At 29.1% G+C, this 23,726-nt stretch overlaps 1 protein-coding gene across 1 annotated transcript; it reads right to left on the reverse strand.

Moving 5' to 3' along the window:
- Nucleotides 1-67: 67 nt before the first annotated feature.
- LOC145828683 (uncharacterized) lies at nt 68-23,389 on the reverse strand. The gene is made up of 30 exons (XM_082936438.1): nt 23,041-23,389; nt 18,628-18,733; nt 14,768-14,794; nt 14,382-14,389; nt 11,962-11,997; nt 11,862-11,897; nt 11,666-11,692; nt 11,191-11,271; nt 9,983-10,108; nt 8,936-8,977; nt 8,804-8,869; nt 8,678-8,701; nt 8,486-8,548; nt 8,136-8,198; nt 8,009-8,044; nt 7,584-7,643; nt 6,506-6,580; nt 6,278-6,367; nt 6,099-6,161; nt 5,583-5,651; nt 5,158-5,220; nt 3,835-3,894; nt 3,553-3,597; nt 3,355-3,381; nt 2,923-2,967; nt 2,788-2,805; nt 2,514-2,540; nt 2,416-2,448; nt 1,856-1,945; nt 68-598 (listed from the first exon to the last, which is right to left on the reverse strand). The coding sequence occupies exons 1-30, from the start codon at nt 23,320-23,322 to the stop codon at nt 428-430; spliced, it is 1,959 nt and encodes a 652-aa protein (XP_082792564.1). The 5' UTR covers nt 23,323-23,389; the 3' UTR covers nt 68-427.
- Between the last annotated feature and the right edge of the window lie 337 nt (nt 23,390-23,726).

The following is a 23,726-nucleotide window of genomic DNA, read 5'->3' on the forward strand; positions in this document are numbered from 1 at the left end:
AAAAGGTGTTAAATTAATTATTATATCACCAAGCATTAAACACCAGTATGAGTTTGTAAAAAAATAAATTTAAGGTTTCTTTATTTGTCTAATTTTGTTAAAAATTTTGATTAGTTTGGAAAAGTTTTAATTGAAACTTTCTTTATAAATTTTAGCTAATTTGATTTTTATCATGCTTTGTCTTAAGAAGTAGAAATATAAGAGCTATAAAAACTTAAAAATAGCAGTAAAAACAAATAAAAGCACAATAAAAGAGAGAATTTGTACAAGTAGATGTCCAACGGAAAGTTTTATAGAAGTAAAACAGTCAAAATCTAGCTTTCTCCTACAACTTGTTTTCAACCAAAGAACAACAAAAACAGACTTATGAGGTTTAAAATTTTAAGCGCCTGAACTTTTTTAACTGTTTTATGCACAATAAGATAACTTAGTTAGTCGAGTCGGTGAGCTTAGGTAAACTTGTTGAGCGGAAAAGTTTCAAACGCCTTCGAGAGGCGAAGGGGCGCCGGTTTATCCGCGTGCGATTAATACCACGCCGGTGGTGCCTCTTATCGTGTACCTTGCTGTAGCAGTTCTTCACCGGCAGTCCATATTCGTCCTGAAAAATAGTTGAAAAGTTGATAATTTGCTTAGATTTACTAGTAGTAGTTGTAAGCTTTTACTTGTTGCTTAATAAAATTTAAAATAGTTTTATATAAAGACTTTATATAAAGCTAAAACGCATAGTTATTTTCTTTTTTTTAGAGAACTAAACTTAAAGCAATTAAAAAGTGATATTAGTTTAGTTTTTTTTTTCAATTCAGAAAAAAAAAACTTAGTATTTTAAGGTAAACATTTTAGAGTAAGAAAAGATATTTTAAAGTTTACATTTCATCTGTTGATATAATTATTTAGCAAACAGCTCACAATAAGGTTATGTATTTTTAAAGATAAAATTTTATCATATTGTTATAAATTAAAGATCTATAAACAAATTCATTTTATAAAAGGTTTATAGCAGAAGTTGTTTTAATTTGATTAAATAACTTCTAACAGTAAAAATTATAAAATAGTAAAAATTTGTAACATTCTATAATAGTGGAAATTTTATCGTGCACTATAAATTTGTTAAGTTTATAAACTGTTAGGACTGTTTAATTAAACAAATTACAAGCACCAAACGTACTTATCTGATAGTTTATAGGAATTTACATTCAAACCTTAAACTTAAATGCGTATAAACTTTCGTATATGAATTAATAAATGTATACATAACTATTACAAAATTAGTTATATATTTCATGTAATGTGAAAATTAGTCATTTTATTTAATATGAAAATATTGAAGTAGTTAATTGAGCTTAGTAATCTTGTAGTTATGTTAGAATTTTTTAAACACTTTTGTAAAAACATTCAGAACACTTATTGCTCTAAATTTTAATGCTTTGTAGTAAAATATAAACTTTGCTCTCTCAGTACATGAGATTAAAACTTGACTAGTCAACCATAAAAAAGGTAAAGTACCAGAACTTTGCAATCAACAACGCCCTCTCTGCCGTCCAAGCCGGGAATACCCGGTTCGCCTTTCAACCCTCTCCGTCCTCTTCTGCCGTGGTTACCGGTCTGCTCCCAAGAAGAAACATGTAACGTGATTGGGTAAGATTGTGTTCGTTGTGTTACAATTAGTCTTACTACCACCACGTTAAATACCACAACAAAAACATGACCCAATCCAACACGTTAAAAAAGTATTATGCTTTTACTTGTTCAATGAGAGTTTGACCGGAGCTCTGAGGTGACAAAAAGGGCGCGAATTTTCGCTTTCCGCTTGAGTAAAATAACAAGAATAAAAGTTTTGTTCGAAAATATTTCTTACCATCGGGCAGGGAGCGTCTAGTCCCGGCGCTCCCGGCTCTCCTTTGACTCCTTTGATACCCCTCCTGCCTCGTCTGCCCTTCACTCCCACCTGACACCGACACCCACAATGCAGTTTTATGACGTCATAAAACACGCAGTTTGACGACACAGATGAGTTGATGCACGGCAAGCACGAGTCAATTCACCACAAAAATAAAACAAACAAACGTTAATGTTAAAATAAAGTAACATGCATAACAGTTAGTTATAATAAGTCTTTTATTGTTAATACTTAACTTTCAAGTCTTAAAAAAAAAAAAGTATACATAAACTGTACAAAAGTTAAATAAGTACTAAAGTGTAAATATTTTGTTTTTCAACTACAAAACTGTTTACTACTAAAAATTTTAGTTCACCAATTGTTACTTTTTTATCTACACGTTTTACCTAACACCATCATTAATTTTATATAAACTTATTTAAAATTAAATAAGAAAAACCTTGTCTTGATAAAATTTAAAACTTTGTATTATAAAATTCATAAATTAAGAAACTTTAAATATTGCAAAACAGTCTCACCTCTCCTTTTGGACCGTTATCACCTTTAGGACCCTATAAGTAAAATATTTTAAATAAAGTTCAATTAAATTATCAAACTTTTTATTTAATCAACTTACATGAGCTCCATCGTTACCTCGTGATCCCTGTACAAATGAGTTGTTTATTTATACATTTGTTAAAAAATACCTGAAACTTATTAGTAAAATATTTGTAGCTTTTAGAGAAACAATTTACTAATACAGATATAAAAAATTTGTTTTCAAATAAGTATTTAGACAACTTTAACAAGTTGTAAAAATCGATGTTTTAATAGAATTTTTCGTCTTAAGCTGAAACAAAATCTTTAGAGTAAAAATAAAATAAACGCTTTAAAAGATTTAAACAACTTACCTTTTCTCCTTTTAAACCCTGTAAAAATGTATTGTAAACAATCAGCAAATTTATTATACAAAAATCTTCTGTATTAACAAATGAGCAATACATTTAAGAAAACACTGTTTAATCTATTACAAAATTTTAACCTACCATTTTGCCTTCATCACCTTTAAAACCAGGAAGTCCCATTTCACCCTGTTATTAAAAGTCTTTAATTTTTTAAACTTAAAAAAAAACGGTTAGAGTTTGTGGACTAGAAAATATCTTTCTATTGGCAAACATAACGAACAAAACATCGATTGAAATAAGTAGAGCTAATAGACCTGGTTTAAGAAAAATCGGCCATCAAGATATACACCACTCATTTATATAAACTTTTTGAGCTATAAGTATTAAAAAAAAGTTTAAACCTTAAAAACTAAACAGAAATATATATGACACAATTTAATTGTATCATACCAGAAAAAATAAATTCGTGGTGTATACAAGTTGTACTAAAGAAATAATCTCAGGTATTTTAGCTTGTAATAACTTCCAGACAAAAAAGTACATGTTTAAAAAATAAAGTGATTATAAACTCACATGAAGTCCTTTTAAGCCTCGGGGACCCTAAGGATATATAGTATATTTAATATACAAAGTAATCCTTTTCTAGTAAAAGATAAATACAGAAACACTACATCTAGTAATTACTAGTAAGTTTTATAGTTAGTTTAAATAAAGTTATTAAAAAAAAAAACTAGTAATAAATTTATAGTCTAAGTAAATGTAAAAACTAACCATAGGTCCAGTCTGACCAACTTCACCTTTCAAACCTGGCATACCCTGTAATTGCATCATTTCATTGCTTTTATGTAATAAATATTCTACGAAATTAATTAAAAAATTAAGTTAAAGAAAACAAACATAGTACTTTTATCATAAATAAATTAGCTGTTAATAAAAGAAAAAGTTAGTGAATGTATTAATAAAAAGTACGACTTGATACTTAATTATTTTTCAAGTTACTTTTTTATTGTTGTGTTAAAATCTTATATGTAGTAGTTTTATAAAATAACTAACATTTTTACCGGGTAGCCCTGTAACTCCGTCTCTACCAGGAAGACCACGCGGTCCTTGAACCTACAGGTTTCGTTTTGAATATTAGCAAAGGTAAATTTGAAAAATCAAAAGAAATTACTGCTGATAAAAGCTATATCTAGCTAAAAGGTATTTCAAAGTACAAACTGGAGAAAATAATCCAGTTAACTTTTGTAACCTGTATTTAACTTTGGTATTAAGTAAAGGAATTACTTTATAGTATATTTAAGCTATGTGCTTTTCTTGAGAAGTATTTGAACACCTTTATCATATACTACGTATTGGTCTAGTTACATACGTAAAGTACTATGTTTAAGCATTGATTTACTGTGTGACTCACAACAATAAATTTATACTGCTTTAACTGTTCAATATGCACAAAAGCAAAAAAAAAAGAAATAAAGAAGCGACAAACCTAAAAATCACATTGAAAAGTAACTATTATTGAATTTAGTTTTAGTAAGAACACCATGTTTTCAAAAATACAGACTAAGAAAGGTTTTTCGTAAAATTAAGAGAAAACATGCAAAATACACATTACTAAGTATAAATAGTTTAAAAAGAACCTCTATAACAAAACTACAATAAAATTAAAAGGAGCGGTTTAAGAGGTTTTAAGAAAAAAATGTTATAATCAAATGAGTTTAAAAACGTACCATATCTAGCAATAACATGTACTAATATAACTTCAAAAAAGAAACAAACATGCAATAAAAAGCTAAAATAAAAGCTTTTACTAACATTTTATTTTTTACCAACTATGTAGAATGCTTATAATTAAGTTTAAATTTACTGAGATGTTTTAGATTTCATAAAATTAGGTTTTATTTACTTAAGCTATATTAATCTTAATTTCGCAAAAATAAATTAAAAATACACATTTTAATTAACACTTATAGGTTCTTAAAGTTTAAAAAAAATAACTTGTGCATTTGTTTCAATTAACTTATAAAAGTTTAATTTTTGAGTTGTTAAAAATTTAGTTGGATTTATGAAAAGTTTATAAAACTAAAGCACGTCAAATGTCTTAAACATTTGTTTATGTTTACATTTGAGTTTGATATTAAAGTTTTATAACAACAATACCAGTTGTTTTGTAGAGAAAAACTTTTTAAATTTAGTAAGAATGCATTAGCAGAATACATTAGCTTAGTATAAGTCTTTAATAAAAAAACACCAAAAATTTATACAAGATTGTTAAAAGCCATCTGAAGACAAATCACAGTACATTGTTACGTCACTAATACTACAACATTATCACGTGGTTTCCACATGTGCTCACTAAAGCGAGACACTCTTACTAACATAAACTATTTTTCCGTCGCTATCGCTGCTGTTGCTTCTACTCGGAAGTACAAAGCTGCAGTTCTGGGTAGATCAAATTGTTTTTTCATTAAAAGAAATTAAATGATTAATGTTTTAAAACTCTTTTGAGTAAGAATGAAGATAATAAAGCTCAAGTTCAATTAAAAAAAAATATATACTTGAGACATTAGTTGAGTTATATAATTTAAAAACAAAAATAGAAACTATCTTAATATTAACATTTGACCTATGTTATAATAGAAAACTTTTTGACTCAAATAATTGAAACCACAACTGTAACAATTTAAAAGAAAAAAATCACATTAATGCTTCAAGCTTACAAGTGTCCCTGTGTAATATTTTTAAACCACAAAAATTAAATTATTTAACTTTTTAGTATTTTTAAATAAACAAACTTAGCGAACCTGTGTATTTTCTCCTGGTGGACCAACTAAACCTGGAGCTCCTCTCAATCCCTGAACTCCTTCGGGACCCTTTATTTTGAATAAAAAAAACTACTATTAAAGTGTTAAAAGCTTTAAGTGCTATTAAGATAAATTAATTTACTAAAACAACTATTGTTGCCAAATTAATTTATCAAATATTTAAACAAACAAAAAGATATCTTCAAAATAGTTGACAGTTTTCTTTGGGTAATAGACCTGTATTGATTTAATCTTAACTCTAGTTTAAATACATTTACCATTGATATTGAACACATTTTTAGCACAGAAACTAGCTGTTTAATAAAAGTTAAATTTTAATAACAATGGTAATTTTTATTATTTAAGTGTAAATGATTTATGCGGATAATAAAAGATTTTTTTTCTAAACAAAAGTAGTAGTTAGTCAGAGCGAAGTAACTTATTATAAAGTTTGTATCAAAGAAAACAGTTATGTATAACTAAGTAGCAAAGAATATTTAAAATTACAAATTCAACCTGTAAACCGGTTGCTCCGACTGATCCTTTCATACCTTGCAATCCAGGGCTTCCAGTCATACCCTTTAATAAACAAAATTATTAGGAGGTCATTTAATTAGATTATCAATTTTATAAAAAAATATTAAAACTTAGTGAAGCTCTAAATTTTATATTGATATTTGTCAACATGAGCTCACAGTTTCTCCTTTTTGGCCCGGTGCTCCTGTCATTCCCGGAAAACCGGTCACACCTTTTTCACCGTTACTGCCCTTTTCACCACGCTCACCCTTTTAAAGGTAATTTATTTTTGGTACTATAATTTTCTTTTTTAATTGTTTGAAATTGTTCATGCTTGCTGAAAATGTTTTGAAAAACAAATACTTTTGTTTTGAATACCCTAAGTTTTAAGTTGTAAATAAAAAAACCTTTGTTCCGTCAAAACCGTCTCTTCCTGGTTTTCCTTGCGGTCCTGGTGGGCCAGGTGGACCTCTGGCGTATTCCTAGAGTTTAAAACAAAAAAAAATCATTTTTTATGACCAACCTTACAAACAAATTTTGTAAACTAAAAAATTATCCTTTTTCTTAATTTTCTCGAATTGATTTTTTTAGGAAATATAAACAAACAAAGAAAAAAGTTAAAAAAAACTCTTAAAACACAATTTATGTAAAACTACTTTTTATTCCAAGTATAAATTTATCTAAACATGCAGTACGACATTAGTGTATCTACTTTGAACTAACTCATACTAATAGATCTTACTAAATTCGAGTGAAATAAGTTAAAAGCCGAGTAAAAAAAGTTATTATTTCCAAAATATAGATGCTAGACTTTTTGTATCATCTTTTATTAAACTTTAAAGCTAAAATGTTTAAGTAACCTTTTAAAAATTGATGACTTAAATATTTGTAGTTTAAAACTAATGTATATAGAAAAACAAAAGATTATTTCACTAAAATAAATTCTAGATATTAAACAGCTCTAATTCTTTTTTAGCTGAAACACTTTGTTTTGTTCTGATTTTTTGTTAAGCTCTCCAATGTTATCATACAAGACAACACGAGTTTAAATAAAAGTGATAGCAATACTACCTGAAATATTCTAAGAACAAAACAATCTAAGTTTTACACAGTTGAATATTGAAAACAAAACTTATTAGAGCAGCATAGTTACTTACTGTCTTTTTGATTTTATTAAAACAAAAAAATAATTGATACTTTAATTTTAGTCTACAACTTTTGTATTTTAAATTTCACTAAATAGAACGTTAAAAAAACAAAATTACAACTGGTAAAACACCACTAGAATTTAGTTTTTTTTTAAGATTAGTTATCCTAACACCGCTTTAAAATGATAAAAATTTTAAAAGAAAAAAAAAGTTTCAAATCAACAATTATACACTGCTTGCATTTCTAACATAACACAAAAAGCAAATCGAATCCAGCGCGCTGGCCGCGTTTTCTCTCGCACGCCAACGCGTGGTAACTTAAAAATTGATTGCGCACCGGTGAAGCCATGTAGTGGTATCCTTGGTTTACTACTTCTTGGTGTCTTAAACTAACTCCCTGTGATCAACGAACAATCAACGTTTTTTTTTGTGACGCAACAGTCAAAGTGTGCACATGTTAAGAGAGTGTTTTCACGTTTATTCAACGGTTTTTTGATTTAAAGTGTTAGTTTTTTACATTGAATCACAGTTGTTTGATTTTTAAATCACATTTATGATAGTAGTAGATTGTTGTGAAATTAGAGTTAAGTTTTGAATAGATTATTACGGTTGAATAAATTTATTGTGAACAAAGTTTAAGATTTGATTAAAAGATTTTTTACGGGTTGTATGGTTAGCTAAAAGATTGTAATGAAAAATTAGTAAGTTTAAATAATTTAGTTTTTCAATTTTATAGATGTGTTTTAACTTCTAAAGTCTTACCGAGGGTCCAGTAAGTCCTCGAGAACCTTTTTCTCCCTAAAACCATATTAAAAGTTTATGATTATTTAATTTAAATTGTTACTTTTAGTTTTCAATAAGTTTTGGCAATAGTATATAGATATATTACCTTAGTTCCAGCCGCCCCAGGTATTCCTGCTACACCAGCTCTTCCTACGTCGCCTCTTTCACCCTAAAAAATTATTTTGATAAACCAAACTGCAAAAGTAGGACAGTGTTCATTACTTACACTTCATTGAAACGAACTTTTAGACTCTAAAGTATACAGAGACTCATTTTTTAAAAGATTTGATTACATATTGTAAAAAATTTTATAAGAAACTAAAATTAGTTAAAACATTACACCATATTGGTATGTTGCTTATTGTAAAAAATACCGGTTCCGTTTTATAGTTTAAAAATAAATTAATAAAATTCCTTAAAATCTTTAATACTAAAACTATCTAAGTAAAAATAAACTTTTTGTCCATTTGTTCCAGGAAGACCGTTATGTCCAGGCTTGCCGTTTTGACACATGTCACCCTTTGAAAATTTAAATTTTATATCGTTTTCTTTTAGAACAACCACAGAATTTATTTTTTATTCAAAAAATCCTTTATTGCTGTTAATTAAATTAATTAAACAATTTTGTGATAAAGCTATAAAACTCACTTTCGGTCCCGGCGGGCCTGGTGGCTGAAATAAAATATTAACAATAAAATTCTCAATTTTTATATATTTATTATTTTTTGTTACAAACTACTAATTGACATAACTTATGACTGTGAAAACACTTACGCCCGGTGGGCCGCGTTGACTCAACTGGTTGTTGTTGTTTCTCCAATTAATCGCTTCCGCTATTGGCTGAAACGTAAAATGTTGATGAAAACAAGCAGCTCAAATTAACTGGCAGACAAATCAATTACTTACCTGCTCTTGAACCGAGCCGAACAGCCGTAACGGGTTTTTGGTCTGAAAAAATACACAAGTTTTAATTTCAGATATGAAACCTTTGACTGATAATGGTCATTAGCCGCTGTTTATCTCAAACGGGATTAACAGTTGATTTGAGCGATTCATTTTATGCTATTTTTACTCAAATCGGCACGACCAAGCAGGTCATTATCGATAAACATCATTACACTGCAGACTAGACGATTAATTTGTGTTTTGCAATGCATTTTAGTAAACATAAATAGCTTTTTGAAGAAAACTTGACAATAAAGGCAAACATGTTTAGTTTTATTAAAAAATGCTGTGTCTAAAAGCATTTTAAAGCTACAAAGCGAAATGTAAATGCAACTTCAGTATGGTCAATAAACTTTATTTATTCATTAGCAAATAAATGTTTTAACGTTTTCATGCATAATAATAAATTGAGTAAATTACCTTGACTTTTATCTAAATTTCATGCACCAACAATTTAAAGTTTGTTTTCTAACAAATTTTTAATTTTATACTTAATAAAAAAAAAAATTACAAATTTTAAAAAGCTGTTGTAGTAAAAACAAAAGTATATGTTAAACGAAATTTGATTATTATTTTAGTATGTTAACATGCAGTTACTTATTTCTAAAAAAAAAACAAAATAAATACTTTGATAACTTATGTATCATATATATTTTGCAACAAAGTAAAAACTTATGAAAGTTTATCAGTGTAATAAAAAAAATTGAAGTGTTTGGAATAACAAAAAAAAACGGAAAAAAGAGTTTTTAGTTTAAAAATACTATTTGTTTAAGTATTTTTCTTTTCTTGTTTTCTAATTTAAACTAAATTAATACATTATAAAAACTGTTCAGTATAAGACATGCAAAAATAAGTTAATATTTCTCTATTCCAACTCTATGACTCAAGTGACTACTGCTTGTTATTATGCGAGATATGATTCAAATCTAAATGACGCCCGCTAGCATTATGACGTCATATAGCTACTTTGATGCGAGCCGGGCTGTCCCGATTTTTTTTTCTTGTTACCTCCGAAGTGGACACGTTGAAGCCGCGGGGAGCTTTGGTTTCCAGCACTTTTTCCACGATGGCCTTCACCTCGTCCTCGTCGATGGACTTCTGGGTTAGGGGGTTTCGAGAAAGTGGCGGTTTCTGCTACAGCACCGACATGCGGAAATAAAAATCAACAAACATGCACGGTAATTTTTTTGATTTATTTTTGATCAGGAGCTAAATGCTCGAATTTTAGGTTAGAGTTTTAGACACCAGAATAATCAAAGTGATTAGTTGGAAAAGTTTATCAGTGTAAGTTTTATTGTTATAGCTACTATTAGCATTTAAAATTAATTAATAGCTCTGTAGTAAAAACTAATAAATAAAATTCATTTACTTAAAAAAAAAAGCTTTTGGTTGCAACGGTAATGCAAAACTTGAATATACCTAAAAGTAATAAAAGGTTTTTCTAAAAGTATTGACAAACACGATACTTATAAGGGAGTTGAAAATAATTACAACACAATTTATGGATCTATTAAGTCCAATAAATAAGAATTAAAAAAACGAGTAAAAGCTTTTGGCACGAAAACTGGTTTATCTGAATATAACCTTTTAATTTTGCTTTAAACTGCTGTTTTTAAATCTGCTTCAAACTTTTCCAGTAAACGTATCAAGCAAAATTTTTATCGACTAATTCTCTATTGAAAGTGATTATATGCGTGCCTAATTAGTTGTTTTGATCCAATTTAGTGCCAATTAGTCGTAAATATCGGCAGCTTTTATCTTATCGAAGCCGTAAGCGAATTTTCATAAACAAATAGTTTTTACAGCCCCACCTTTTTGTTTACATTGTCATTATGTTTGGTAAAAATGAACTTTTTCAAAGTATAATTCGTTACTATCCACATTTGATACAGTATTTTATAAGTTTATATATAACCAAAGTTTGAAACAGACACATTTTACACGATTAAAGCAAAAAAGACGCAGCTGTATTTGTTTTTCTCAAACTAGATTTTTTATTTAATCTCATTGACTCAAACTTTTATTCTCAGTGTCAACTCATTAAAAATACATTAATAACCGAAAACAAGCTTACAGTATACTGCATTCATTTAACACAGAATAATCAATCAAAATACAAAATCAAAAGCTTACAAACAGTTTGTAACATTAAAAAAAATCTTTTGAATTATTTAGTTTATTATTTTTTGTTTTACTCTTAAAAAATCAAAGCTCACCTCAGACGGAGAAAAACCTCCCATTCCGAAGTCTCCTGGCTCTCCTTTTGTTCCTTTCAAGCCGGGAAGACCGGCCATTCCCTTAATGAGTATTATTTTACATAAAATAAATTAAAAGTCAAGCATTTCTTTTGCATTAATTAACTTTAGATTTAAATACTCAATACTTTTAAATGTTGCTTTGTAAAAATTACCCTAAAAACTTTTAAACGGCCTGTTTAGCTAAATTTGGTAAATAAAAATTTTAATCAATGTTTATGATTTGGTCATAAAGTAACAACTTCTTTATTACACTTTATGATGTATGTAGATGCAAAAAAACTTTGTAAAAGTTAGTAATTAAGCTTTTTCGTCTTGGTAAGTTATGTTTTTATTTTTCTAACAGTTATACGCTTTTCACCAAGTTTAAATGAGTATCTATTATCTAAAAAATATTCTTTAATAATTTTTATTTATATTTTTATTGCAAACTAACAGGATGTCCGTTTAATCCAATAGGTCCCTGAAAAAATGATTTATTAATTTATAAAACCATGTGAAAAAAACTTGAAGTCGTTGTTGTTTTTGAGTGTGATTCACAACCGAAAAACATCAAGCAGAAACTATAAAATCATATATAACAAATAGCATGCAAGAAAGTGTTGCAATTTTTTTGTTGTCGTTCTACCAACCGGGTACCCTGGATACCCTGAGCTTCCTTTCTGTCCCTGAAAAACTATTTGTTTAAAATATTGCTTAACTTAGAAGAAAAGACTTTAAAAATAAACTAACTTTCATTCCTACAAAGCCACGAAATCCTTTAACTCCCTGTAAAATAACTTAATTGACGATCATTAGTTATACTTTTGTATTCGATTTATTAGTATTTGAGTTATATACCTTAGTAGTAAGTTTTGTTAATCAAATAAAATAATAGTATAAAAAGTTAATACATACAAAATATTTATCAATTTAGTTTTTTTAATTTTTTAATTCACAGTTTTTAATTTTTCAAAACAATAGCTGAAAACATTCGAATAAAAATGCTTTAGACATAACAAATTTCCTGAAAAAAGTGTGCTAAAAATCATTAAAAATTGTTTGAAGTGTTTATAAAGTGTATTGATACTTTAAAAATAGTTATGGTAAATGTTATTGCAAAATAAGCATTCTTAAAAAAATTAACATAAACTTTACAAATTTTACTATACTATTAATTAAAAATCTATTAATTTCATAAACCTTCTAATTAAAAACTTTAAAACAAGTTTGTGTAAAACTTAAAAATTTAAACAGAATTTATACATTATTAAGTTCAAAAACACAAAAGAGAAAAATGCTTATAGCGTTTGAATCATTTGAGAAAAACTCGCGTTTATTTTTTGGAAGGTGCTTTACTTCCATAGTATAAAAATAGCAATAAAACGTGATGATGATCCAATAAGCCTCTCAAATTGCTACTTACCTCGCTCGTTATTTTCATTCACACACAGCGAGTTGGTGTTATTGAAGTAGCACTTCCATTAGCACACTTTCCATGCTTGATCGAGTGCGGACAGAACACGGCTTCAAAGTGCGAGGTCAAGAGTACGCGTCGTTGCCACAGAAAAAAGGTTATTTTTAGTATTTTTTCACCAAAGGCCCACATGAGTGTTTTTAAAAGTTAATAATTTCTTTGCAACACTTTCTAACTTTGATTTACACCACTTTTGCAAGCTTGATTTTTTCACTATGCTAGTTACAGTCGTACGCTCATGCTTTTACAACAATAACTTAAATTTGAAGGATCTCAAAGAATCACGATGTGATTCCGAGTAAATACTAAATAATACCTAACTATAGTTACTTAATGCTAAAATGCACTATTTCTAAAATATTTAAAAACTAATATTTTCTTTAATCATAAAAAAATTGCATTAACCTCTCAAAAACAGTTAGTAAATCTTTCGTCTAAAAATTTCTAAAAATTTTTTGACGTTTATTGTAATTAATAAATTAATTTTATTTGTGAATGAACTCTAATGTAAGCAATTAAAACCTAAATAGTTTTTTTTTAGTTTTTTTTTTAATAAAGTTTAATTTTATTTTTTAAAATAAAATATTTTGTAGATAAATTAATAGGTATTTTTTATAATTACTATTATTCTTTTTATCAAGTTGTGTAATCGTTATAATATATTTATTATTTTAAATATGCTTTTTTTTTTAATTGAAGAATTATTAAAGCAAAAACTTTTTCTTTAATATATATATATCATCTAATTTTTTATAAGTTAAGTCATATTAAACTCAGAAAAATTTTGAAAGAGACATAGCTTAAATAAACTACACTTATACAATAAATATCTTACAAATGACTACAATGCATAAACGATTTTAGTATTTTCTATATGCTTTTAAAAAATAAATACTGGAAATCGATAATGATTTTCTATTCGCGTAAAAGCTTTGATGTACTTGAAGTAACAATGGTCTTAAGAAAGCCTTTGTCTCACACAAAAAAAAGTTTATTTCAATGTTTGTAAACAAGAAGATTACACATGAAAGTTTTATGGACGTTTCATGAAAAAAATGAAAAAACATTTCTACTTGTGTGGCAACAATATTGTGTTTTGGCGACTTGACATTACGATTTCACTGTTAAATCTTTACTTTGATAGCATCACCTGTCTATCTGTCACCGTATTTTGGCGGCGTTTTTATTTTGTTCTGATTTTCGAATAACCATAAAAAAATTATTTTTGTTTCAGTTTTTAAATGTTTAAGCAGACTTATAGCTATTTTGAATGAACTTTTTGACAATTTCAAACAGTTTTCAAACGCAATTTAAACATTATTTTGACTTATCTATTTTTCCTCTGTGTGTTTTTTAGGAAAACGCTTTATAAAGTTACAACAAAAAGCAACAGAAACGTTCCATAACTGCAATAAGAATAACAAAGAAGCAATAAATATACAGCAAGCAATCATGCGAGGTTTCCTCTAACGTCAAGTGCGGAAACCCAACAGGTCCAAGTGCACTTTGCGAAGGAAGACGCAACACTAACAAGTCACAAGTAAAACAAAAACACTACAAAGTAAAAACAAACAATTTTAATAAGTTTTTAACTCCGAAATGATTGTTTACAAAAGTAAAAATATCTTTAAGATATTAAAAGGATTTTTTTAATTTTTAGCTTCTTATCTTACCGTAAGTTCAAAGCGTTTCTTACCTGGACACCTGTAAAAATACAATGGGGTCAATTGATGCGGTTTATTTTAAGTTGAGCATCTCTACTATCTTATCGACTTTCTTAAGAGCCTTAAATCAAAACAACAATATCTTAACCGAAAACAAATTAGAACTTTTACGCTTAGTTAACGCTGCTTGCCCAGCGCTAAACAACACATGAACTTTTAAAGGCTTTAACGCGCTCTAAAAAAAAGAAAAGTCAAACGCTATTATTTAGTAAAGATTGATAAAGTACATGCGTGAGACACTTGAAAGGAAAAATAAAACTCTTTTGTTGTTGCGTTGATTCTTAGAATTACGAGAATAAAAATATACTTTTGTGAGAATCTAAGGAACAATAAAAAAATAAAAGAAATAAATTTTAACCTCTTCTTCCACGGCGACCTCGGTCTCCTGAAAAATAAATAACATTTGTTTATGCTTTTTAAAGAACAAATATAAAATAAATTTTGTATTGTAAAGCTCGTTAAATGTAAGACAAATCGTACTGCAAACATGCTTGTACTATGGAGGTTTAAAATGTAAGATTGAAGCTTGTTGTTTTTAATGTTGGTATAAACTTTTAAAATTTAAACAGCCATAAGTTGTCTTCAACTACTTTGATAAAAAATAAAAGTTAAAAAGCTCAAATTTTTTAATGTGGTGCTTGAGAAGAACTTATATCGAAGCTTATAAATATTTAAACTTAAAATATAGAAAACACTTTTGTAAGTAAACTATAAAAAACAGAAAAATACGCCTTATTTAGTTTTTTATCATACAAGAAGAAAAAAGTAGCAAGCAGCGCTGTTGATCGACCCGTGCCTTCACTAAGCAACTAATTGAAAGACGAATTTGACATGTTGTTGCTCGAAAGAGGCTATAAAAGCCTGGGTGCCTCAGCAAATTGCTGGTGATTCACCACATTAAAAACTGGCTGCCTTCGCCCGAAAAAAGGATCAGCGAGACGTTGTAGTTTCAACAAAACAAGGAAAACATTTGCTGTCGTTTCTCACACTCTTGCTCGCGTTCGCATTGTTGTCAGAGAATTGTGTGCGAGCATAAAGCGTCCACGGTTGATTTTAAAGTCGTTTTTGAGACAAGGAAACGGGCTTGAGCTGACACAAAAAGTTTTAAAAAGTAAAAAACCGCTCCGTTTCTCTGCACCGGAATAATAACAAAAAGCCTTGCAACAACAACCGCGCGGAAAAGAATCAATAAACCTGGTGGGGGCGACAACCGCCTTTGTCCCCGCCCCCATGACAACAATTCGGCGGGTTGTCAGCAGATTTGTGACGTCACAGAAAATTGATTACGGCAGCGCGCGAACGTGATTTGCGGCGTGAAATGGAAATTTACGAGAAGTTTCACTTAACACTTCGAAGCTGTGTGTTAGCAGATGCAGCACGCCGAATTACATGCGTTTAACACTATAAACTTTTTCGTTGACTTATGGCTCTGAAATCTCAATTTATTTTCCGCAAAAACCGTTGAAACCAGAGAGAGAGCATGATTTATTGTCAGCAAAATTTATTCGATTTCGAAAATCGGCTGTAATCCTTGTTGGCAAAAGTTTGGGTTCTGTTTTTGGTGCTCACGGAAACCTTGTGCTCATGTGCGACAAGAAGTGTTGATACCGTGACATTGTAATACGCCGGATATATAACAAACATTTGTTTGTTGTTCGAAATCTATGACGCACGAGTCTCTAACCGTTTAACGCGATTTTTTATAAATTTGCTAATCTTTTTCAAAAAGATTTGGTTATTCAAGTCAACAGAGAAATGGAAATTTTTTTTGAATATGTTCTCAAAGATAGTAAAACACTTTTAAACACAATATTCTGGTAGTATGCCAAAAGAATGTTACTTTAGAAATTGTCTTAAAAGTTGTACAAAACGTTTGTTACAAATGGTATAAAATCAATCTACATTTTTTTAACCTTATCTAAGAAGTTTTAAGATTTTATTTTACTTATATAAAAAGTAAACAAGTATAACCTTTTTTTAAATATTCAATTTATAAACTTTCTCAATGCCTTGAGAAACTATGGACCATAACTATTAATCATTCTCACAAGCTTTCACGGCTCTTTACAACAATACACAAAAATTAAAATACGTCAATCAGTTTCAACCTACGTTCAATACGTTGACAAACTTCTAACAACAGCTGCCATCGAAACTCGCAAACAGTTCGGCACAAGATGTTGGTACAGCAGCAGTAGTGGACAGACGCAAAAACTCGTTTGAAGTCGGTCGCGCTCCAAGTACTTTTGCAACACGCCGGCGGAATCAAGAGAGCGGAAAACACAACATCGAGGATGCTGCGCTAATTGATGGGCTTCCGACAAACCGAACAAAGTCTTATCTTCTCTGATTAATTGCTGCGCGCAAGAAATTCTCTCTAATCCACATGAAAGAGATTTTCTTTGATGTCGGAGAAATTTTTTCGAATCAAAGGTTTTTGAAAAGCTTTTTAGCAAGACTCGTTTAGTCATGTGCTTAAATTTTTTTCAAATGTTTAGAACATGTCCACATTTCTAATACAAGCATTTCTACTGGCTTGTGAAACTGCATGACCATATTTGACGACTTTGTTTATTCTCTGATAATTTATGACAAACTTAACGAAGCATTACGCAATTTACTGGTAATCAAAGATAAGTAAATCTTTTGATTTTATGGTTTAAAAACGTGCCGAAATTCCGATACGGCTTGATTTTACGCAGTGTGACAAACAGTTAGCCATCTTTAAGTTAAAAGAATATTCATTTTTTCTTTAAAGACCTAATATATTAGATTAACTAACTAGTTAAGGAAATATTAAATAACAGTAAAATATTTGTAATTAGTTTAGAACATCACGAAAAGAGAGCATGTTTAAAGTAGGTGTAATTAACACTTGAAAACAGAATGCTGTTTCAAACCGTCCGATTTTTCAACTTGTTTGGTTTGCATTTTGCTTAGTTATTAACTTAGCATTTCTCTTTGTTTTACGTGCTTCTAATGTAGTATTTCTGCTTTAGTACCTACTTTGGAGATTAAAAAGCCCGTTGTTTTCCCAACAGGCTCAAAGCAAACTAATTTGACCAGCTGAGTAAAAAGCTGATAAATTTGCAAACAAAATCAAATTTGCTCTATGCTAAAAAATAAAGGTTGCTAGACTTATTTTTTTTTTAAAAGCTTCAAACGTTGAAATTTTTTAAATATTTATCTTATGATAACATTTATTGAGAGAAAGGATTCAATGTTTATTAGATTTGGTTAAAAACTTATTAACTGATAAAGAGCAGCATATTGTATAAACAGAAGAAAACAAGATAAGCTTATTTTAATTAAAAAGCTTACGTAATAATACATTGTTATTTGAACAATAACTACTAATATATGTAAGTAACTTTAGATATACAAGTTTAAACAAGCAGCATTAACTTGTGTCCAGTTGAATTCGGTTTTAATACGCAAACAAGTTGGTAATACACTTTTCAGAAAGCATATAATCCTTTAATTGATAAATATAATGTTGATCAAAAGCAAAAACTCTTTTTACGATTCGCTTTAAGTCTTAATTTACGTAAACATTAAGTTTTGTTTACAATTGCCTTACAACTTTGACCCATAACTAAGGTTTAACTTTTAAAGAATTTAAAATTCAGTATACAAATTTTAAAGCTTAAAATTTATGCCAGTTTACAGAAGTTTAGGGTATAAAGTCATGAAAAGTTAAACAAAAAGTTTGAGAAGCAAACAGTTACGAATTAAGACGCTGATTGAGAAGGAGATAATTTGAATTAGCAGTTGTTGCCTTTCTCATATACTCGAACTTTGTGCGAGCAAAGAACTTCAATTACCTATGCGCTACCTACCGCTGTTTTTCGCAGAGCGAGAATGAGTTAACCACCGGTGAATAAACTATCAGCCAGTCAACAGCTGAGCGATCGGCTATAAAATTTCCAAAGTATTTAAACTCTTGGATTAGTTTTGACCTTGCCACTCTGCCTGAAATTTCCGCTGTAGAGCTCTCATTGCAAATCTCTAAATTGATTTCTCTAAGTAGCGATTTAACTTTAGTGTTTACACTGCGTAAGTTTTAGTTTAATGCTGCACTTAAATCTTTATACAGCCTCAGCAAATGATTTCAACTTATTTATTCGGCTTAGGGCTAGTTTCGTTTTTATGACTTTTCACGCCCTTTATATTTGTTTGTGTCACGGTTTTTATTTTTTGGGTGACACACAAACTGACCTTTATTGCCAGGTGGGCCTGGAGGCCCCGCCGGACAATTGCTCTCGGAGGTTGATCTCTTCCTTCTTATTGTGACGTCACTTTTCGCTGTTTCATCCGTGAAACTCTGTTTCAGTAATAGTAGTGTGTTAAAAAAAGTTTTTTAAGTAGCTAAACGTTAAAGTATTAAATATAAAATATATATGTTTAAAATCAGTTAACTAAATTTTAAAATTCCAAACAAAGTAAACTTGTATATGTTTAAACTTTTGAAGTTAATATAAATTAGCTGCATTAATCCTAACAAATTAATTCTTCTCAAAAACAAACATAGTTTTTAATGGATTTTAAAATGTTTTTTCATTACTTTCTTTATTATTAACTTTCCTGTAAAAAAGAGGCTAAAATAATTGACTTTAAAAGCATGTAATCTCTTTTGTAAACAAACACATTAAAAAAACATTATGGAACTTTTCTAATACGTTTGATGATAAATCACCAGCATAAATTACTTCACATTACCAATAGAATCAATATTTAATATTTTGCCACCCAGAGCTCAGTATAGTATATGCAAGGAAAAAAAAAACATGCATTTTAATATTTAATCACTCGAAGCAAAAGTTAAATATTTTTCTTCTTCTGACTTCGAGTAGCAGCAGCAGGTCAGCGGCAAACAGTTTTGTTGGTTTAACTACCAAAAAACCCCTTTTAAAGCTCCGTTGAAACCCAAAACTATTACTTATCTGTCACACGCGCTCCTTTACTTTTCAACGTTTTTGGCATTTTTAAGCTATTTTACGTCAACTTTTGCCTATTTACAGAGCAGTACAAAAAAAAGCTCGAGTTTATTTTTGTTTATAGCCTTACTCAACCCTAGTAAACTGTTGTAAATAAAGGTTTAAGTAGTAAAGTTAAAGATAGGTTAGAAGATTTCAAGGCATATATTTTAAAGATTTAACTGAAGTATAAGTATTTTTGAAGAGAACAAGAAGCACTTAAATCTTGAATAAATACTTTTCTACAATTTTTATTTGATATTCAATATTTTGTTGTAGTATTTAATACTTTTAGTTTGAAATTTTAATTCAAACGTTAAAAAAATCTAGCTGATCGTTTAATTAAAAAAACCTTAGATATGAAATCTACATCTAGCCAAATCTTGTGATTTTACTTAATGGTTAATAATATCACTTTACTGGATCAAGTAATACTTGTAGAACCTAATCGATGTTTAATGAAAATCGCGCCTAATTTCAGGTTTGAACTTCAGAAATTTAGACATGCTTTCCGGGCACGAAGCCTGATAGCTATCTTTAATTTGAAGATACCCATCAGAATCTTTTCGATTTCAATAAGCAAGTCTAATATCGGGCTGTCTCCGCTTGAGTTTCAAGCTATTCGTGATAAAAACCTTAACGAGTTTTATTGACCCGGTAATTAACCTATTGTCGTTAACAATCTAAATCAGGGGCTAACTATATTGAAAATAGTGATATTGTACGGATCTTTACACAATTATAGCACGTTAAATGACATCATACGATCAGTCTTCTTGTATTTTTTTTCAATAAAAAGTTTATAACTAACTTATATTTTAATATAAAGTTGATAGATTAATTGAATCTACTCAGAAAAAATTATTTGGATTTATATTAATAAAAAGTCTTATTACTAAACAAATACTTTCTTTAATTTAATATCAAGTTTAAATTTTTTAGGCTAATCAACTATTGGCTAGCCTATTCTAAATGGATTTAGTTTTATAGAAGTTACAAAATTAACTACAAAACTTAGAAACATTTTGTTTAAAAATTGCTATTACTTTTAGGTTTCAAATTAGCTTTGTGAGACATAGTTTTTTACTGCAGTTATAAGTTAAATTAATTTTAATAATAAAACTCAGCTGAATAGAAGTGTCTACAATGGTGACTAATAAAAGTTAATTAAATAAATTGAGATTTAGAGTAAGGTTAATTGATTGTAAAACCGCAGTAAACTTAATAATTCAAGATTATTTATAAACATTAAAAATATTGAATCATCATAACAATTTGCTTCAAAACAAATAGTTGTTTATTAAGTACTAAACTGTTTTGTCAGGTTTAAAAATAATTAAACTATAATTGTTTAACACCATTTTCAACTACTATGCCTATAATAACTTTAGGAACTCAAAGTTAGCATTAAAACATAAGTAGTATAATATAGATCATTTAAAGTTTTAATGAAAAATAAATTACAAAAACCAGACTTATAATAATAAAAAGTATTATGGTGCTAACCTTTTTAAAATTTTAACATTATGTTTCTTTACTAATATTATTACAAAACTTACAATCGTAAATTAGTGCTTCAATTTTTTATTTTCTTGTTTTCAGTTCAAGACTGTTTGAAGTGGTTGAAAATATTTTTATTTTTGCTCACAACACACACATTCAACGAGCTTTTAATTTTATCGCCAAAATTTTGATTTTGTCACTGATACTGACCGTTAGTGTCAGATCTTGCGAAGATAGTTCACACAGCTATCAATGAAACTTGATAATGCGCTAACAAATACAGTGTCTAATTTTTAAATTTCCTCTTTCAAGTGTTCAAGTGGGGGTAGTAATCAACAGAGTGCATCTTGTAAAAATAAACCTTTTGTAGCAGATAGCACTTTTATTCTGCTACTTAACCGAGTTAGTTTTTGATGCCCACTTAAGTTGTGCAAAGCATTTACTCATCCTTCTTAGTACGCCATGTAGTTTATCAAGTAGTAAATATGTATTAAATAAGTTGTTTTCCAATGAGCTACTTTAAATAAACTTTTGCTTACTTTTTACTATATAATTCCATCGTGGTATTTATGTTAAGGTAGCATATCAAAATAGTTAAAGGTTTTAAAATAAAATACTCAGCATTTTAAGTGTTGTATGATTTCTTTTATAAACCACTAAATAAGCTTGTTTTTTTTTCAGAAAAAAAAGCGCTTTAATTTAGTTTTTTGTTTCATACTCGATATTTACAAGATAGAATAACACAGAATTTGTAATAAAATACGTTTAAAAAGGTAACAACGTATGTGCCTTATACTAACTATCTAACAGAAACCTGTTAAAAGTTTTAATATTTTTTCGATTTCAGCTTGATAAAGTCATTCAAAATTCAGATTGGCGAAACGATAAAGGTGAAAAGACACTTGGTAAACATTACAGAGCGGTGTCACACTAACAGCTTGCTTAAAATGAATAGAAAATTTGCAGCTTGAAAGTTGTGACATTTTTCAGTTTATTGTTCATGCGTTTTGAAAACTTGCTTAACTAGTGATAAGTGCTTAAATGAGCAGAGAATAAGTAAACAAATGCTGCAATCTGAATGAGTTTTTTTTTGTTTTCTACCAAACTTTGTACTTTGTATGCATTCTACTAAAAGTAATAAAAACAAAAAAATTGTACTTAATTAAAACCAAGTATTGCGTAATACTTTTTTCCTTACCTAGTTAAAATTTACAAAACACCTATTTAACATAAGGCGTGCATATAACCTTTAATTGAAGTACGAAATTTCAAAACAAGTCTAGTTGTAATAAATCACAAGCAACATTGATACATTTGAACTTTCGTAGCGCGTGGCCACATGCTGTTTGCTATCAGCAAAAAGTGTTTATTTAATTGTTGGTTAAACAGACAGCATATACAATTTGCATTTTATCTCGCAAAACCATTTAATACCTTACACACTTTCTCAATGACATGACGTGGCCAATTCATAATAATGTGCTTTAAAAGGCAAAAGAGACGGCGTGTTATTATACGGGGTGCGGAATTTCCTTCAAATTGTTATTTCTTGTTTTGGCTAGAGGGGCTGATGTTTTAAAAACACTTTGGCTTTGTGAAAGGGCCGTCACAATTGTTGTTTTGAAATCCTACCTCGGTCGACGGTGTCAATTAACTGTGGTATGCGCGGTAAGTGGTGCAAAAGGTTTTTTTTGAGTATTGCGAGGTTATTTTATTCGCTCTCGTGATTACTTATGCATGGCGGGAAAGTTTGCTTAAGTGATCTCAATGAAACAATTGCTGTTGCGAAAATTCCGTTTCAGCGCCTGCATCACTGCTTATGACGGAAAACAACAGAGTTAAATAACTTGTTGTTTAAAGTTCGAACTTTTTCTATTTACTATTATTTGAACAAAAAATCATCACTTTTTGAAGCATTTTGAAGATTAAAAAAAATAATATTTATCAAGAAAGTTCACAGCTTATTTGCTTGTTTCTTTAAAAACTGTTTACTAACTTGGATTTTATAAGCTATTTTAACAAAAGTATTACAACAAATAAATGCTACTTAAGTAATAGTAGTTTATAGTTTTATGTTAATAAATAATCACTAACAAGCTGAATAGATTTACTAGAAAAATTTCAAATACCAAATATGTTCTTAAAAACAAACTCTTTCCTGAAGCTTCTTTTCGACGACGGTGAGTCTTTCAAAAAGCCGAGCAGTAACGCTCCTTAGCTCCTCTATTTCCGTCCGCTGGACCTTGTCAGCCCTGTACTGCTGGCTGCGGAACTCTTCCATGGTCCGCAGCTGATCGTTGACCGCAACGAAAGTCCTGACGCATCCGACGAGAAGCACGGAGGCGAGAAAAGCGGACAGAACGACGAGCAGCCAACGGAAGATTCTCGATATCGGGTTTGCCGGCTTCGTTTTGTGGGTAAAATTTGTTTCCATCTTTTTGGTTGTGTTGCTATTAGAAGTGGTAGAAATGCATTTAAAGAAAAGAAGTGAAAATAAAATATTTTTTTCTGTTAATAATTTTTTTATTGTCGCTTATTAGTTAGTCATCAACTATAAAACATAGTTTTTTTTAATACTTTCTACCGCATTTCAAAATACCTTTCAATAAACAATGTATTTAATATGTTGCAATCTGCCAACAAATTAATTTTGAAAACATCTAAGGAATTATAAACTTTAATTGGTGTCAATTATTAATGACGACATATGCTTTCTTGTTTATATGTGCGGTATGAATAGACTAATTATACGTAAGTTACCATAATGAATAATTCAGCACTCATAAAGACGCTATGTCTGGCAAATTTGACATAGTTCACTGAGTTTTCTTCTACATG

The sequence above is a fragment of the Thalia democratica genome, chromosome 2 (assembly GCF_965202585.1).
Source record: "Thalia democratica chromosome 2, ktThaDemo2.hap1.1, whole genome shotgun sequence".
In the NCBI taxonomy this organism is placed as follows: domain Eukaryota; kingdom Metazoa; phylum Chordata; class Thaliacea; order Salpida; family Salpidae; genus Thalia; species Thalia democratica.

Bases quoted from the DNA above. Each gene is read 5' to 3' on its own strand.
- LOC145828683 (XM_082936438.1), bottom strand. From the start codon at position 23,322: ATGGAAACAAATTTTACCCACAAAACGAAGCCGGCAAACCCGATATCG. The intron at 8,549-8,677 runs GTGAGTTTTATA...AAATTTTCAAAG, and splicing joins CAGGCCCGCCGGGACCGAAA to GGTGACATGTGTCAAAACGG. The intron at 6,368-6,505 runs GTTTTTTTATTT...TACCTTTAAAAG, and splicing joins ACGGTTTTGACGGAACAAAG to GGTGAGCGTGGTGAAAAGGG.